Source organism: Rhipicephalus sanguineus, chromosome 3 (assembly GCF_013339695.2).
Source record: "Rhipicephalus sanguineus isolate Rsan-2018 chromosome 3, BIME_Rsan_1.4, whole genome shotgun sequence".
Taxonomy (NCBI): domain Eukaryota; kingdom Metazoa; phylum Arthropoda; class Arachnida; order Ixodida; family Ixodidae; genus Rhipicephalus; species Rhipicephalus sanguineus.
The window spans coordinates 109,833,335-109,852,792 of NC_051178.1; the positions used below are offsets into that span (position 1 = coordinate 109,833,335).

At 48.7% G+C, this 19,458-nt stretch overlaps 2 protein-coding genes across 2 annotated transcripts in view; one reads left to right on the forward strand and one right to left on the reverse strand.

Moving 5' to 3' along the window:
* The window catches only part of LOC119386937 (uncharacterized), a 269,999-nt gene that overhangs the window by 206,540 nt on the left and 44,001 nt on the right, over positions 1 to 19,458 (forward strand). The window lies entirely within an intron of this gene.
* LOC119386936 (uncharacterized) lies at positions 5,986 to 17,567 on the reverse strand. Its single transcript, XM_037654229.2, has 4 exons — positions 17,259 to 17,567; positions 13,414 to 13,667; positions 8,552 to 8,786; positions 5,986 to 6,093 (listed from the first exon to the last, which is right to left on the reverse strand). Exons 1-4 carry the CDS (start codon positions 17,565 to 17,567, stop codon positions 5,986 to 5,988), a joined length of 906 nt encoding a protein of 301 aa, XP_037510157.1.

The following is a 19,458-nucleotide window of genomic DNA, read 5'->3' on the forward strand; positions in this document are numbered from 1 at the left end:
TTAACTGCTCCTCAATCTCTAACCATTTTGCCTTTTTTCTGCCACCCTGCATGTTTATGTAACTAATTGCAACACGCGCCTTATCCCTTTTTCTTTTACCTTTTTTCTGGTTTTTCCCAATACTACCTGTCAAAGAGTCCTGGTTGTTTTCCCTGTTACTAGCTACCCCGGACTCTGAAGGGCCCGCGTGCCCCCCAAAAAAGCTACTGCGCGTCCTGCCAGTCGCCAGCCCACCTCATGACCAAGCCTCTTATCGAAGTGAATTCTGTCTCTTTGGAACCGCCCCACCTGTGCACCTCCCTGTTTATATCCACTACCTCGAAACCCTTCTCTCGACTAATTCGCTATACCTCTTTGTTTGCGTCGACAACCGCTCTTTGCAAGTTGATATTGCGCACTGGTACTTCCGGTATTGTGCATACTACAATTTGCACCTGGGGGGACACGGTGCGCATGTTATCGACCCCTTTCACCAAGGTCGTCGCTAGTCCTGACGATTCTTCATTCAACACGTCATTTAGCCCTGCCGCAATTACCACGAGGTTACGTCTGTGAGCTTTAGCTGCGAGTTTTTCACTCGCTTGCCTCATGACTGTCCCCAGCGTATGTCCTGGGAATGTCCCTATGGAGACTCTCTCTTATCTCCTTTCACCCTTTCTTTGATTGCCTCTGCGCATCGGGCTAAATTTGAGTCACCGGCAATAATGACCCGCTCAGACATTCCTTCTGTATCCTGCATCTGGCTGCTGTCTGGGTGACTAGCGTGTGTCACGGCTGCGGCTTTGTTCCCTCCCTCCCTCAAAACTACTTCTCGGAAGGTGGGCCCTGTGACCACTGCGAGTCGTAGTGGTCACAGGGTCCACCCGAGTCGCAGCGCCGCCATGCGGTGACTGTCGGAAGGCATCAGCGCGGTGGCCACGCCAAAGCGCGCGCTCAGCACACTAGCAAGTATATTCTAGGCACTATACTACGTCGGACCATGAGCTACCTTTTAAACGCCAGTGTTGTCGACGTACCTGGCAAGCCCACGATATGCACACTACTACTAAATTTACACGAATACGTCGATCCTCCTCGTAACGCTTGGTTCAATGCGAAAAAAACCGGCACAAGCTGCTACTCGGCGACTGCTTCGCATGAAATCGATTCCCACAGCGTGGTATCTGCCGGAATTTTTCTGCGAGTAAACTTAGTTGAAGATCGTTGAGTTTGTTCGTTCTCATTTCTTATTAATAATAATAATAATAATAATAATAATAATAATAATAATAATAATAATAATAATAATAATAATAATAATAATAATTGTTGGGGTTGGACGTCCCAAAAGCACGATATTGTCACGTGGTCGTGACGTCGACGAAGACAGCAGTCAGCACGTCCGAGATGAAACTGTTTATTTGGCCGAACTTGTGGCCGGGAAACTGAAAGTCAAACTACAGCAATACCCTGATAGCGTCTAACAGAGCGTCGACCGTCGATCAATTGACAAGCGGTGAAGCGCGTCGGCATTTAAACATGTGCCGTCGAATATTCCAGCGTTATCGCTGGCTGTCGTGCAAATTCTAGAATAAGCTCGAGTGTGTGCGTCTCGCACGCAATCTTAACAAAATGATCTACAATGATCGCGAAGCTTCTCGATCAATGAGGCGCGGTTCGCGCTGAGCGTTGCGACAGTCTTTGTGGCCGAAAACTGAATACAGCAATAGTGATAAAGAAACGCACGTGGCAATATGATCATGAGAGACGCGGTAGTGCACGGACGGCTCGGGGTTCTTAACGTGCACCGAAATCTAAGTACACGGCCTGAAGCATTTTCGCCTCCATCGAAAATGCGGCCGCGGCGGCTGGGATTCGATCCCGCGACCTGCGGGTCAGCAGTCGAGCCCCATAACCACTTGACCACCGTGGCTGGTCATTTCTCGTTCTTGGCGTTTCGTCAGTTCGCGTATTTCCTTTAAGCAAGTTCACCAAGTCGCCCGAATTTTATCCCATTATAGAAATATCGTTTCGATATCTTGCCGAGTTTTCGATCCTTTCTCTGGGAGCATTGTTTCTCGGGCGTCGTCTGCGGCAACGCTACCCCAACGCTGCCGTCACGAGGGCAAGTCCCCTTGTCAAAAGGTTGGCTCCACTGATATTACCAAGAGCCAAGGGATCTTGGCTGACGCCTGGGCGTGGGACCTGCACCACTGAGGCCGGTGGATTCTGACAATAATGTTTCCTCCGCCTCCTCCTGCCTATTAAACGACCTTTCAACACTTCATTGTCGCGTTTCTCGCATTCAACTGTACCCCAATACCTTTCCATTATATAATCGACAATATTGCCACGAGCATGGAATGAGGGCATTCGCGAGTTCAGGATCATTCTGTCTCCGTCCCAACGTCCTCTACAAAAGAACTTCAAACCTTATGCGACCGAACACCTGCTCGTCGTTCCATCAGCGCTGCGTGCCGACATTTTATGTGCCTGCCACGATGAGCCTTCGCCCGGCCGCTTGGGATTCGCGCGTACCCTTGCCCAAAGCTCACTCTGGATGTCAAGCATTACGTAAAAAACGTGTAACGATTGCCAGCGTCGTAAAGCCCCACCTATGCGCACAGCTGGTTTCCTCAAGCCTGTTGCACCACCATCACAGCCGTTTCACCAACTCGGCATGGGCCCTTCCCGAAGTCTCATGACGGCAACCGCTGGATCGTAGTCGCTGCTGACTATTTGACAAAATACTGCGAAACAAAAGCCCTACAACGAGGCACTGCCAATGAGCTTGCGTACTTTTTCATGACCAACATCGTCCTCCGCCATGGAGCGCCAGCAGTTGTCATCACTGACCGTGGCACAGCTTTTACAGCCCAAATTATGCAAGACGTCATGAAGCTTAGCGGAACCGCTCATCGCAAAACTACCGCATACCATCCGCAAACCTACGGTCTTACGGACAGATTAAACAAGACGCTCGCTGACATGCTATCTATGTACGTTGATTAAAACCTCAAAACCTGGGATGACGTTCTGCCATACATTGCGTTCGCTTACAACACTGCGGTTCAAGAGACTACGGGGTTCACCCCCTTCCGGTTGCTTCGCGGCCTAGAAGCAATTACGATGCTGGATGCCGTGATCACACCTGTCTCTCCCGACAGGTGTGACATTACCACTGATGCAAACGACTTTATCCGGCTCGCAGACACAGCTCGCAAGCTTGCACTCGAGCGATTCCAAAACCAGCAACGCATCGAATCACAGAGGTACAATTCTCGTCATCGCGATCTTATTTACTAACCCGGTGATCAAGTGTGGCTGTCGATTCCCATTCGCCAAAGACGCCGCTAGGGAAAGTTACTCCACCTCTACTTCGGTCCTTACAGAGTTCTACATCGCCTCAACGACGTGAACTACGAAGTGCTGCCTGAAGGCACGGCTCGGCGGTCACGTCGTTTACAGCAGGCAGACACTGTGCATGTATCGAGGATGAAGACGCACTACCCCGGTAGACTATTCGTGCAGTCTACTTGCATGATCGTTCGAACACCTCGACACTGCTGCATCATGTGTGTGTGTGCGTGTGCGATTAGTTTCTGTTCTAATCACCATTGAGCGTCGGAACGATGTTGGGAGGGTAAGAAGATTTGACGAATATGACTGTCTCGTCATGACATGAATAACGTGTGTATCCTGTTGCGTACGTCGTCAAAGCCTTTCCTCCAGACACATGTGGCACATACCCGTTTACAACGGGCCGCGGAGTACGGGTATGCGCCACAGGTGAGACAGTTTATATCTACCCAAGAACGGCGAGAACAGACATTGGTAATTTAAATGCCAGAGCGTTAAGAAAAAAAATCACGCCACATCCACGAAGTGAATGATGATTGAGGAGCTGGCTAGGGGATAATCGGGTAAACCGTGAACGTTCATGGTATTAGTATCGAAGCGCACTGCCGGAGTGGAGCGAGCGCCGCATGCTACAGTTGGCTATGCTGTATGTGATTTTGCCTGCGTTAATATCATCATCAAGGCGCTCCAAGAACAAGAGGAAGAAGACTTCTCTTTCGCGCGAGCGTGCGCATGCTACAGTTGGCTATATGTGGTTTTGCCTGCGTTAATATCATCATCAAGGCGCTCGAAGAACAAGAGGAAGAAGTCTTCTCTTTCGAGCGAGCTGAGCCTGTAGCGGTCGTCTCTGGAACTAAGGATACGCTTACGGCGCGGGAATTCGCCCCAGCTTAAGAACCTGGTGAGCCAGCTCCTAAAACGGACATCGGCAGTGCTGACCCGACGAATGGAAAGAATAAAAATCGGGATCTCAGCAGGAATCGAATCCAAGCGTTCTGCGTGGCAGTCAGGTATTCTACCAAAGCTACGTCAGGTCTTGAAACTGCTTTGGAAAAAATGCTTCGCATTTAATGGACCCTATGCAGGCGTAATGTCGGTGCAACGTCAATTATGGTTGTGGGGCAGGATATCTAATCTTACAAGAAAGCAAAAAACACTACATATGTACTCCTACGACACAGGCGTCGTATCAGATTAATATCTGTGCTTCCAATGTTGGCTCTGCTTATATAGCAGCCTAATAAATGTTACATTTATATTTCTATGATTCAGCAAGCTATATTGAAACATTGCTCGACCCCGCAGGAATACATTAACGAAAGTTACGTATGATATTCACATGATTGCACCATGAAGTGCACTTAGTTTCGATAGTACTGACGTATGTACTCGAACGTGAGGGCTGACATTACGTCGCACCATAAGTTACTCTTTAAACGCCAGCGTTGGCGACGTGCCTGGTAAGCCCACGTTGTGCACACAGCTACTACACTTACAAAAACGTGTCGATCCACCTCGTAACGCTTGGCTCAAAGCCATAAAAGACAGCATAGAAGTACTCGCTGACTGCTTCGCATGAAACCGATTCCCACAACGCGTGGGATCTGCCGAATTTTTTTTAAAGGGGGTAATGCCATCAGCATGGGATGAGATTGCGCTATTCTACTGTGTGTATGTGCCTCTGTGAAACATGGGAAAGTACAAGGAAGTGGAAAAGACGAGGAAGTCGTGTTTCCTGTGATCGGCTCAGCTCGACGTCCTGGTGTTCCGATAGGCAGATGTTCAGTGCTATTCGTAATAACGTGACTATCTTGCAGTTCAATGTGATTCTTGGCCAATCCTTCATAGCGCGTTTGAGCCATTAGGAAATAACCTACTGGCGGCCTGTGAAGCTGCACGAATATCCGCAATAATTTGCGGAGCAGAGGTTGATGTGGTGAACATAACATTTCCTTTTATTTAAGTCTTTGACTTGCGTCACAAAACGTTACACATATAGGCACCATGTAACCAAATTACAAGCTTCGCATGCGCAAAATTGGTCCAAGCAAAGCATCGAAAGGTGTAACAGCGAGCCTAATCGTAACATTTATCAACTGAGCAATGCGAGGCTGGCAGCAGTATGTTGCCTTTGGACATGTATGTTCCTTTGAAGGGAATTAGGTCACTCTTACCAAGACAACTTTCTCATTCCAGGTTACAATTACTCCCACATAAGACGTTGCTTTCTAGAAAGAAGTATAGGGAGGATACATAAAGTTTCATCTGCATTTACATCCGATCTCCTTACAAGTGGAAAAAAACGAATAAGCTAAAGTCGTGGCAAACAGCGCTATTCAGCCCACCGACTCGTAACGCAATGGCGCTTTAGCGTGGACGCTTATTTACGCGCTTATTTACGCGGTTTTCAGCGTGGCGTATTTACACGGCGAAGCGTTGTTTCTGAAGATGACAACGTCGACACAGAAAAGCAAAACTGACCGTTAAAAATACAAGAAAACACAAGTCACCCGGCTTTTTATTACGCATGGTACACTGAAAGTGCTCGGTGTCGAGCTCCGTGCCCCACAAGCGAAAAAAAAAATGAAAAGGCGACGCGACAAAAAAAAAAGTTTATAAAAAGAAAAGGCAGCAGCAGTCCTCCGTTCACTGGTCTTCGGCACGCTCCGCAGCGGCTGTTTTTTCACCCCTGGCACGTCGAGTCTTGCGGGCCTCCATCTTCGCACTTGCCTGGTGCAGCGACAACAGCTCCTTCTGCAAAGTACGCCGCACGAAGAAGGTTGTGAGTTTCGCACACTATGGCTACGTTATTCCCTACCAGCCATATACGCCGAGAAGGCGAAGCGCGTCTCACCTTCTCGGTGGGAAACCGGAGAAGGCGAGACGCGCCGTACCTTCTCGGCGTCCCGCCTTGTCCAGTTTCTGACAGTGCTCTACGTCATACTACAACAGCACCACCACACAACGCGAAGGCAAGCGCCGCCTCCTGAGCGCGCTCCGCCAGCTGCGCAGTCTCCACTTTTCAGGGGCGAAGCACCTTAGGGTCTTGGCGTGTCGGCGTGCATCGCACATCGTCGCCTGCTCCATTTGTTTGATCGCAAGAGAGGGCGCCACCGCCTCAGCGCTCGCCGTGTGGCGAGGAGGGCGAACGGCGTGCGTTGACTACGGAAACGCTGTTTCTGCGACGAACGCTGAACTACCAGCTCGCGAGGAACGAGAGAGCGCCCTCGCCCGCGAGAGACAACGCCGACGCAGGCTGCCTGCATCACGTCTGCCAGAACGAGACCCTCGCTATGAATAAAGGAAAGAATAATCTTAAGGGCTCGTTTTTGTTTCGTAGGCACAATATTAATGAGAACTAACAGACAATAATTCCAAGGAAAATAGAGGGGATGTTATTTGTAGTAATTAAGGTATAAATGGGAAGAAAGTAAAGTGGACGAAAAGTGACTGGCAGACTTGATGCCTTCAGGTAGCATGCGAGGGATTGTTGGTCAGATGCCAGCCCATAGAAAAAGATCACGTACTACGTGACGCCAACAGGCAGAAAAAGTGTTCCACACTCGCCGCCATGGCTGCGATCGGCGCTAACACTCCTAGGTTTAAATGCACATATATATATATACCCAATAAAGTGGACGGCAGGATGACCGCCGTAGCTCAGTGGTAAAACACCCTTCCCTACATGCTTCACCTCCCCCTAAATTTTTTTGTGTATTTTTTGTCTGCATACGGACGCGAGCCATTCAGAATACCTCTCCTGGAAACCTGAAAACACATGGGCTTGCGGTAAACGGCTTCGCTGTAAGAAACTGAAACGGGACTTCTAAAGGGAAAGAATGTTTGTATCTTTGAACGTTTTCGCACCGAACAAACTCAGGCTCCATAGCTAATACTGTCTCTCATTTTGTGGCTGTGCGCAACATTACACATTGCAAAATGGCGATTCCTACTTGCGCACGTGGATGGATACAGCCGCAACACTATTTTGAAGCGCTCTACCTTCGTGGAAACACTACACGCACTACGCTTTCTTTTTTGCCTGATAGCCACACATGATTCGTAAATTAAGATTCTCAAACTAAGATCGCATTTCGATGGAGGCGAAATGCTAGAGGCCCGTGTACTGTGCGATGTCAGTGCACGTTAAAGAACACCAGATGGTCGAAATTTCCGGAGCCCTTTCACTAAGCGCCTCTCAATCATATCGTGGTTCGGGGACGTAAAACCGGAGATATTATTACTACCACAGGTGGCATGTGGCGAATTTTCTTTACTTGATCTCTCATCCAGGCTAACATTCCATGAAAGCTTGTCAGCCTAGAGTTTTTAGCAGCGGCTATCTGTAACGGTGAATAGCCAATCACAGCAACTGACTACGTCCGTGAAAAGCTCGACGTTTTCGCGCCACCTAACGGCGAACTTTTTAAAGGCGAAAGCCTTAGATGACTCGTCGAACGCGAGAAGTGACCGTGGGCTTGAACACGAACGATGCAAAAAGTCGCTTGATCAGAGATTAAAGCTCGATGACGTCGCCATGTGATGTCACCACGACGTCGCAGACCATCAAAATTTGTGACGTCATCATGGAGTCGCACATCTCCAAAATTTGTTACGTCATCATTACGTCACTACGAATTCACATCACACAAGACCATCCAATAGTACTAGGTGGGCTGGCCCCGGAGGCATGTGTAACACAAGGTGCAGTGCAGAAAGTTTTCGGGGGAGGGGGGAAGGAGGGAAAACAATACATAGACCGAGAAGAAAAATAAGATGGATATCGCCTTCGAGTCTTCTTAAGCGAATGCATAAGGGACCCTGTGAGTTTTATAAACACTGGGTCGGTGACGGTGATTAACAAATCAAACCATGCCTGCATAGAACCTTCACCAAACAGTTATGTTGATTTGTATAATGAATAGGGCGCAGACAGGGGCGCCAGTGAAAGACGAAGACGAGGACGGCTGTTGGTGCTCGTGCTTGCTGCGTTTCGGACTGCTGGTCGCTTAACCTGTGCTATTTATTTAATAAACGCATCACGGACTCAACGCTAAACGCGTACCATCAAGTGGTGGAGGTGCTGGGAACAACTGCGTGGCTAAGCGCACGATACTGGTCCTGTATCGCGCTATGCCGTTCACGTACAACGTCGCGTGTTAGTGTTCGCATCGGCAGACAGGGCGAGGCGCGTGAAGAATAGGGATCGCACCTCGAGCTGCTGCACGGCTGCGCGCTGGGCCTCGAGCAGGACCCGGCTGATGGGTTGGGCGTTCTTCATCATGGACCGCCAGGCGGCCTCCATCTGCATCTTCTTCTGGCGCAGGTCCTCCAACCGCAGCGCCATGGTCGCCTGCAGCACCGTCGTCAGGTTCGGGCTGTTTCCGGCCGGCGATACTACGGAGCTGCTCTTACGCCAGTGGGGGTGCCCCATGTAGGTCAGTACCCTGCGCACGTCGTCACACAAAAAGCAGCGACATCTCAGCGAGCAGAGGCATCAGGCTAAAGTTGGTGCGGATGCATGGCGGGTATAGAGCGACTGCTCTTGAACCGGATTCGAACCCCAGACCAGCAAGAACTTCTCCTCAACTGCGAAGCTTTCCTTTCGCAGAAATTCGTGTGGATTTGCTTGTAGTTTTGTGCTGCATGAAAACGAGTGAATGCCGATTTTTCCGTTCGCAGCGGTTGGAGAACCGCACATTTCGCTAACAAGTAGCCGCTTTTTTAAAGATCCTACGTGTACACGTGTGGGTTTATATCTGGGGATGCTTGTCTATGTCATTCATTCATTCATTCTACCCCTTTCATTTTTCAAGGCACAGGAGTGTGTGGCTCGCAATAAATCGTTGAAAGTATCGCCTCTATTGTATAAATTATTACCATTCCGCCCCTTCTACGTTATCTTACGACATAAGCCATTAAATAAGCCACTCAGGAGGCATGTGTCGCAACGAGCAACGAGTGACAGATATCGCGCGGCCAAGCTGGTCGCAATGCGACGTTCGCTAATGGACGCATCGGTCGAAACGCGACCGATCTCGTCAATTCGTTCATTCTTCAGCTACGTGATTGTAGTCGCAAAGTTGCTGAGCGAATCAGGGGCCCAGAAGGAGCGAGACGCCGGAGTACTCGAAAGGCTATTGCACGACATGACGTCATGATGGTCACATCTGCTTTTTTTTTCACGTATATAAGCCTCCATGTTTCTTCAAATTAAAATTTAGTTGATAGTTTAGGCTTCTCTGTTGTGTTTCTTTCTGGTCCTCGTATTTATTTTTTTGCTCTGCCTTTTATTTACCTATATTACTGTTTTCGTAAGTAACTCACAAGATCATACTACAAGAGGTAGATATAAACAAGCTTCAAGGCTCGTTCACACCTGCGACTGGCAGCGGTCGCGCGACAAAGTTAGTCGCAAATGGTCGAAAATGGCTGCTGTGGCTCAGACGCTCGCTGCTCGATTTTTCAGTCGCGCGACTGCAGTAGCAAGCCTTTCAACCAATCACAGGCGCAGGAACAGGACGTGAGCTTACTTGACGGAGCAATGGCAAAGCGAGATATGTGCCAGCAGACGTAGATTTTGTGTGGCGACGAGTATAAGTCGCACGCAGGTGCGAACATCGGCCGCCTTAAGTCACTTTTTGGTCGCCGGTCACAAATGGTCGCGCGACCGGTGCAAGTCGCAGGTGTGAATGAACCTTTAAGCTTGCGCATGAATCAGAACTTTTGTTAAGCCGTGTCGCGGAGAAAGACAGTCGGGTGACGGAAATCTGTGTTCTCGATAAAGCGAACTGCACTTCTCTATTCCAGCGCACGACTTTTCTAATTTCTTGTCCATTGTTGGTTGTATTTTTTTAATGTTTCAATTTGGCTCATGTTAATGAGCCAGATGTTAATGTTAACGTTGTCATGTTAATGCGTAACGTGGCTCCGTACGTTACTAACCAACGTCACTCCTGAGCACAAACTCTTGAGTGGCGTAGAGTAGTAGCCTTCTGGGTCACGTGGCTCTCCACGTCACTCAGGAGGAGTGACGTAGTGAGCCACGGGACTGACAAAGCTTTGTCTCGCTACGACGCAGTGTGGAGTGGTCAAGCTCTGCTCTGATGTCCCCGATTCTTGGTTATGTCAGTAATGGGTGATTACCCGTTAGTCCTAACCGTCGCCCACATTGGTGTTTAATGAAGACTACACACAGCACTTTAGACACGCCTTAAGAGCGCAACTCTAACAAAGACACTTAAGCATTTGTGTTACAGTGACTATGTATCACTCTATTATTATGCCCTATGAAGTATAGTTAGTCTGTATGATTCGATATATATCTTAATCTGTGAACTATAGTTACACTAATGGCTCGCCTACGAAACATCACTAACTTTAGTCCGAGTCATCGCCATGATCAACATGTCACACACAACCACACAAAAAAAGAGAAGAGACTGGCGAAAGATATTTCTTGAAAAAGGAATGCGCGACAAATGGCAGAACCACCCTCACTCAGAATTATCTGTCGTATTCATTTCATTCTGTGTCCCGCCTGTCACGGCAGATGGCTTCGATAAGTTCGCACTAACTAAAGCAAGCTGTCCGCTTTTATCATTGCAACATTGAACTCAATTACGACAGTTCCATCGTGCACATGCGGTGTGAGTAAGGTGCACGAAGGCCGCGCAGGCGGAACATGCTTAGTTGCGTGCAGGTGCGTCGCACACGCAAAACGTTCATTAAAGCGATGCCTCGTTTGCAGGCCCGCATACTTTGTGGTCCCATGGCTGCTGCTCCAACATTGTCAGTTAGCTCGCAGACATGTGTAGCTCATAGAATTGGTACAACTAAAGAAATTCGGCAGATCCCACGCGTTGTGGGAATCGGTTTCATGCGAAGCAGTGAGCGAGTACTTCTATGCTGTATTTTATGGCTTTGAGCCAAGCATTACGAGGTGAATGGAAGTGTGTTTGTAAATGAAGTAGCCGGGTGCACATCATGCACTTACCAGGCACGTCGACAACACTGGCGTTCAAAGGGTAACTCATGGTGCGACGTAACGTAAGCCCTCACGTTAGAGTACATACGTCGGTATTATCGAAACTAAGTGCACTTTATGGTGCAATCATGTGAATATCATACGCAACTTTCGTTAATGTATACCTCCAGGATCAAATAATGCTTCAGTATAGCTTGCTGAATCATATGAAGACAAAAGTGCACATAGTTTCGATAATACTGACGTATGTACTCTAACGTGAGGGCTGACGTTACGTCGCACCATAAGTTACCCTTTAAACGCCAATGTTGTCGACGTGCCTGGTAAGACCACGATGTGCACATAGCTACTACGCTTACAAAAACACGTCGATCCACCTCGTAACGCTTGGCTCAAAGCCACAAAGTACAGCATAGAAGTACTTGCTCGCTGCTTCGCATGAAACCGATTACCACAACGCGTGGGATCTGCCGAATTTTTTACACGCAGCTCTGGCCTCTACGCTCTGTCCGATATTTCTTCGAGCGCTCGCGATTGTTAAATAGCAAAGCTGTGCACATCACGGAAAACATTCCTGCTCAGTCGTGATACAAAACGACGCACAATGCGCGATCCCGAAAGAGTTGTCTCTCTAAAATACCCTCCAGTTATTGTCCACAAAAAAAGCGGTTTGTCATTGTTAATCACAAATCGAATTCTACCCGAGAGTACAAAATCTGTAGTGAATAAAGCGAATCGGTCTGTAGCCCCTAAGTTATCTTTCCATACTTTCACAACACTAAGCAGTTCGGTGCTTTGAGGGATTCCAAATCAAGTTGTTTAAGTTAAGGCATCTCTGACGGCCACACCGCGTGGACAGCATGTGCGTCGTCCCCACCACAGCGAAACGCGTGCGTCCCCTTTGCAACTTGCGTTAATGCGCGCGTGTCATTCAGACCATTACTACAGTGTACTAGAATACACTGGCAGTATATTCAAGTGCAGTGTACCATTACGCTGCTGCGTGTTTCCGCATCCTAAAAAGCGCAACAGCGCAACTTCCGGTTACCGACACATGCGGGAGAGGCACGTGACCTGGAAAAAAAAATTCCCGTATGACGTCATACCACCGCCGTAATTTGAATGAAAGGGAACGTTTCGGCGTGCCTTTACCTAAGTGTCTCTATTTTGCCAGTGTCAGTGGTTGGCCAGTGTCACTAGAGGGGGCCAGTAACCTAGGCCGTGCCGCTACACGGTACTCTTTTTTACCAGAATCACTACTGCCAGAACCAGAATCGACAAAGACGTGCCACTTTGCCAGTGACGTCACGCGTGATGTTTCTCTACAGGTCACGTGATTCTTCCGCTTGTGACGTCGACGAAAGTTCCGCTATTGCGCTCTATTTTATAGAGTACAAAAACGTGCTACGCAACAAGCAGTGCGAAAAGCTGCGATTACCTGCTGCCAACAAACGTGAATAATTCGTAAAGACCACCCGCCACGGTGGTCTTGTGGTTATGGCGCTCGACTGCCGACCCGGAATTCGCGGGATCGAATCCCGGCTTCGGCGGTCGCATTTTCAATGGAGGACAAAATGCTTGAGGCCCATGTGCCTAGATTTAGGTGCACGTTAAAGAACCCCAGGTGGTCGAAATTTCCGGAGCCCTCCATCTACGTCGTCTCTCATAATCATATCGTGGGTTTGGGATGCTAAACCCCAGCAATTAATTTTCGTTCGTAAAGACGGGAGCCATCCAAGCCACATTTGTGTGGTCGGCATCAACCTGCCCTCTAAGAAAAAAAAAAGAGTCATTTGACTATTTTTGTGATTCTTGACTTCCACTTGTATAACTCTCTTTAAAGAGACGCGTGAACTCTCTTTGGATATCCTTAAACTCTCTTCGGAGAGTCGTGCGACGGACGTCTCTGCAAAAGAGAGTTAACGTGCCTCTTCAAAGAGAGTTAAATGTGGCAAAAGAGGACTCACACAAAAATGACTCTCTTTTTTCCTTAGAGTGTGTGCTCGTGGCGATTCTTGCTTGCCCGAGATGCCCTGCTCTCATTTTTTTTTTTCTCTGTCTCGAATTAGGGGCCTCGCTGCGCACACCTGTAGACGTGTATCTCCCCGATGACGTCGGGGTTGTCGGCGTAGCACTTGCGGATGCGCCTCCACTGACGCAGCATACCCGACGGGATGGTGGACGTCGAGCTGGTCGTCGTCTCCGTGCTGCCCTCGCTGCTCCCCTCTTCCTCGTCCTCGTCCTCCTCGTCGTCCGGCTCGTACTCGCTGCCGCTGGAGCTCGAGCGCTCCTGCTCGGCCGTTAGCCATGCGCTGGGACCGCTGGGACCGCTGGGCGTCACCTGAAAAAAGACGAAGAATACGACCTCATTTCACAAAGTGAGGGCGCGTCCCAGTTAAGGGGAAAGAAATAACACTGATTCAGAGCTAATTCAAGATCGCAGCAGCGCGACCAAGAAGAGACAAAGAAACATAGAACCACATCACAAGCGCCGGTATTCTGCTCTTATTCGTGCCTTGCGCCCTTGGATAAGTAGGAACCGACTCGCCCAAATAGAAACCTTACTGACATAGAGCTTCTTAATAGTTTTTTTATTGTATTCAAATGTCGATTTTAAAGTGAAAGCCCTAAGAAACAAGCTGGCCGTCGTTGGCTACAAGGAACTTGCTCTTCATAAGTCTAGCCATAGATCGAGCCAGATGTGCTCTTTAGAAAGAACTAGGAGGTCATGTGCCCGCGTCATTAGAACTGTTGAGGCTCCGGTGTTCAAGAGCCGCTGACACTGAAGTATATGGTCAACTGTTTTGTGGGGTTTAATGTCCCAAAGATGCTGACGTTATGAGAAACATCCTAGGGGAGGGCTCCGGGTAATTTTGATCTGGCCGCCTGGGTTTTCTCAACGTACACTCAGATCGCACAGTGCACGGGCTATAGCGTAAGTGCTACCGCCACGGCCGAGATCGAATCCACGTTTTCTTCGGGTCAGCACAGGGGCGGCGATAGCGGGGGGCGGCCGCACCCCCCAAATCTATGCCTCGCCACTTACCCCCCGAAGGGACTGGCGCTGCCCCCCTTCCCCCTCTTAAAATAATCCTGGCGGGTTGGCAGCCGTGCACCGTAACCACTGAGACACCACTGTGTCCAATAAAGTAAATAAATCGGTGAATAAATAAATAAATAAATAAATAAATAAATAAATAAATAAATAAATAAATAAATAAATAAATAAATAAATAAATAAATAAATAAACTAGTGTATTCCACCAACTTTCCTTTGCGCGCGCGTGTGTGTGTCTGACTGCGTCGACTGCACTGTGCGAAACAGAGAGCTGCGTGAAAACACACCAGATGCATTGTCCTTCCGCAATACTAGGCAGTAATGAAATAACAGTAATGAAAATAAGAGAATTCGAGTCACTAAATTATTTTTAGGTGTAGTGAGTGTTGTAATGAATCAATTTTGCGGGATGGTGCTCTAGTAATGTAATGAATTACTTCAAGGGAATAACTTCCAGAAGATTCCTCATTACTTTGCCAATTACAACTACTTTTGAGTAAAATACAGCATGTCCGCTCCTCTTACGGCAACAAAAACAAATTGACCAAGAAAGGAAAAACGGCTAACAAAGACAAGATAATCTGACCACCAAAAACTCACAGCGCGGAAGTTGAACAAAGATCTGTGAGATTTCACTGTATGCGTGCTGCAAATGAAGTGTACGTGAGTTATTGCTTGAATGCTGAACTTTTGTCAAAGTAATTTCGAAGTAACTTGACTACTTTTCAAAAGTAATAGTAATGTAGTGATACTCATTCCGGCCAGCTGTAACTTGTATTGTCATTTAATTTCATTTAAAAATGAGAAAAGTAATGAGCAATGTAATACAATTTTTTTTCAGCCTTAATTTTGCCATGTCTGGTTTTCTAGCACTGAATGAAACTGTAGTAGCCGATGAAAAGTCGGCGTTTGAGGAACTGCCGATTCCGCACAGGTTTCAGCGAGACAACGTTCGTGGTGCATTTACATCCGCGACTGAGTGAGGTCGCGTGACCTTACGCCGCGTCTGACGAAAATTAAATGATTCGCGACTACCGATGTTGGAACGGGCAAACGTGATCCGTCCGTTGCTACATGCCTCGCGACTGGTAGGTGTTCTCGCTAGTTCGAACCGCCAAAACTGCCAAATAATGCGTGTAAGCGTATTGCGTGTGTATGGACCTTCTGCTCCTGCGCCATTGATTGGTTCATTAGGCATGCTATATTAAAGTTGCACGGACAAAGAACTGAGCCAGCGATTGACAAACCCCCCAAAAAAGGCCCCTTACGCATTCGGCTAAGACGACTCGAAGGTGAAACCCATCTGCTGCAGCTTCTTTTTCTCTTAGTCCAATGTACTGATCCTTGCCCCATCCTCCTGAAGATTTTTGCATTGCAAGTAGCGTTGCATTGCCTCTGGGATCGGCCCACCCCTGACCAATGACTCGATGATGGCACGTGATGTCATCATGTGACGTCACGTTGTGTGACGGCATGATCGCGTCACAAATTCTGCTGATCTGTGACTCCATGAGAAGGTCACGACGACGACATGATCTAATCGCGTGACTTTTTGTATCGTTCGTGTTGACGGCGACGGTCAAATTTCGCGTCCGTTGACGCGTATTAGGATTTCGAAAGAATAAACGGATGAGTTTCGACCAACGCGATCATTTCAGATCCGTTGCCTGGCTGCTTTGCGACCAACACAATCGGGAAACCTGAGCGAGTTGCTTCAGTGAATGACCTCCATCGGCGGATTAAGTATAGACACTGCGGGACATACGATCCAAGAACGCGTCGGAAATGTACCGCAAGACGACACTTAACGATGACGACGAAATAAACAACGAGAACGAAATTGAGCAATTGCAAAACAAGACCTTAAAGTAAAGAAAAAAAAACCAGCTGTGACATGGTTGCTCAGCAGACATGCGATAGTATACTGCGCCAGAAAAGGTTATGTGATTTACTAATGAACTTCAAGTTCATACAGAAATACCTCATTTATGGATAAATCACCCGGCATCAATTTAGACAATACGGAAAATAAGAGCGAGCAAGCTAACGTGCCTATACTTCTGCGTTCAGCCCTATTTCATACGCCCCGCGTGTACAAGCGCTCGAAGTCGCCACGTCATGCTTATGGAAAGGACGCCACAGCTAAAGCATTTGTAGGAATTGAGTTGGTGCCCGTGCAGTCACAGTGTGGTTGACAGGCACGCCATCGGATTTGATAGCCCACATTAGAGGATTCAGATACAGGCGTCACAGCTGGCACAATCATACAACCCACTATTTTTACTTTCTTGTCAAAAAAATTAAAAATATATATCTACGCTTCATAATTGTTCATTATCGTTCTGCAGAATGGCGACGACCGAAGCATTACGGCGGTATCTTTAACCTATTATACGATGTCTAGAGACTGACTGACGTTATCGTCAGAAAGTCGTTAAATTGCACTACAATGTCAACCTCGCTTCACGTTTTGAAAAACAACCCAGACGCAGTCAACGCTAATCCACAACTAATTAATACCCTACAACCGTCTTTACCACCGACGTAAAGTTTCTGAACGATCGAGCCAACTAAGAACAATATAAAGCTTAAAATGACAGGACTGAGAGCTAGTTAGGAGGGACTCACATTAAAAAACGATGGAAAACACAAGAGAGAAGTCAAGAACGCTCGGGCGCCTTTCCAGTCCGGCCGCGGTTGTACCGACTTCTCTCGCGTCCGCGTTCGCACGCCCACCGCATTTTAACGAGAACGAAATGCCGTCGCGTCGCACGATTCACAGGCGCGTCTATCGACTCAATGCACTACGACTCGAAGCAGCATGACAGCACACTCGATTCTCAAAATGCACAACGCGAATTGCCGTATACGTACCTGGCTGGGCTGACTGCGGCTGCACCAGATCTTCACCGCGTCGTCCGTGTCCACCTCGGGGAGGTACCTGCAGGGCGATGCGTTGCGGTCGCCCGCCGGGTTCGCTTGTCGATTCTGCATCGAGGCTGCTTTTCCGCCTGCCGGCTCGCCCGTGTCGCCGCCGCCGATGACGACCACTTCGCTCAGGCCTCCTTCGTCCTCTTCTTCTTCGTCGGAACAGCGTTCGCCGGCCTGCCAGCGACGCAGACGCTGCTGCCACCTCTCTCGAGCATCGGCCACGTTCGCCGGCAGCGAATGGATCAGGCCCATGTGTCCGCGTCCCGCGTGCAAGAGGCACAGGAGAGATAGAGAGAAAGCACGCTGTCCGAAGGAGAAACCCCGCTTCTTCCGAGAGCCCCGCGTGCTTCGCGTGGTCGACTCCTTTCTTTCGAGATTCAGTCCGTCGCTGGAGTCTTTTGATGAAGGTGACCACCGCGATTATCGGCGTGAATCCGTCCAGTGCAGCAGCTGGTGTAGAGCCGATCCAGGTGGCACAAATCAAAGAATGAGGCCGTGCAGAAGTTAGTTCGGCGATCACAGCAGTGAAAAAGCTTTCAACGACGCGAGCTCAACCTCACTTGCTCATATCTTGCACGTGCCAAACTCTTCTCAGCATGCCAAAACGGAGCGTCAGTATTTTTTTTCTTCTTCTTCTTTTGTTTTGTTCTATGCTCCTGTGACCCCTTCCTCGAAGCGAGACTGCTCGAGCACGCAACACTGCTGCCCAGCGCGTGAAGTATCGGGAGGAGCACGGTGCGAGAACGCGCGCACACTCCACGTGGGCCCTTCTCGTAAGAGGCAGCACCGTTGCAACCGTTCTACGGAAATTATTTGCAACCTTACGGCGCCTGGAGAGGTGTTCTGAGCTTCAGCTGCAGTCCACGCTGCTATAGGAATACATGGGATAGTGGCCTGCGAACTTTTGGCCCTCCCTGTACTCAAGCAATGGTCTGCTTCTGGGTTTATTCTCCATGTGAAGTGAGATTGTGCTTCGCTCCCTGATGAAACATCCTGGCTTGCGCGTACTAAACTCAGTATTCACCTGTATTAAATAAATACCTGCGCTTGGCTCAAGAGAACTGCGTGACGCAAACGCGTCTGTGCGCAGACACCGCAGGTCCGTGTGCAGTAACGGTATCGTGTGGGCGAGTTTTACATTGATATACTTGCAACCCACAGCGCACGCGCATACTCACCATTCGGTAGCTTGGGCGCAAGTTGCTGCTCATTCAGCTCAATCAAAGCAAATGTTTGCCATTACGAGGTTTCCGTATTTCAGCCAGAGGGCGAGGAAAATCGAGGAGATCTGTGTGTATTGCATTCATAGTGTCCCTCTCTTTATGTCGCTACATCGTTGCAAATTGTTTACATGAATCATGTAGGGATGCTTGCATTCCTTGATGAGTTGGGTTTCCCGCACACCTCTCACGTATGCTCTGATGTGGCTTCTTCACGTGCGGGCCACGCCGTGGTCAGCGTAGTTGCCGCAATGGTGCGCAAGGTGCAGAGAGAATAAAACGTTTATTTGGTGTTCTGTGAGAAGGTAAGTGAGTGAGATCCTTAGTCCGGCATCCCATTCGCGCGGGCCGCTGTCCTCGCACGTTTCACGAGGGCCTCTTGGGTCTTCGAATCCGAGCTGGACGGAGCTGCCTCCCACCCTTGCCAGTGCTCTCGCAGTGGCGCTACTTGACGGCGAGGATACAAGGGGCCGCGTATAATGTGTTTCCTTTCCTTCTGGCCTGGGGCGGGTCCCGCGCGGTTGGGAGCTCCGCTGGGACTGTGTGCGGAATGTGCCGCGTACTCCTTCCTAGCGCCTCGAATACGCCTACGTTCGAGAGACACGACACACGAAATACATTGGCTTGGATTCCTTGCAGGGGCTGACATTGCTTGCTCGATAAACCGGTGTTTAGTGAGTCGAGCTTTCTCGATTCGCTAATGGTTTTATAATTCAGCTGGTGGGTTTACCGACTGCAAATAATTTCCCTTTTGTTTCGCACTACTGGGTCTGTTCTTTGAGGGCGAGAGACACCGCAACCGCTGTTATATAAATAGTACAAGTGCGTAAGGAGGAAGTAAATTTGAAGGATAGCACAGATAGAAATGAATGTATAACCAAGCATACGAAAGCCATATAGAATTCAAAAGCGACTGAAGGTCA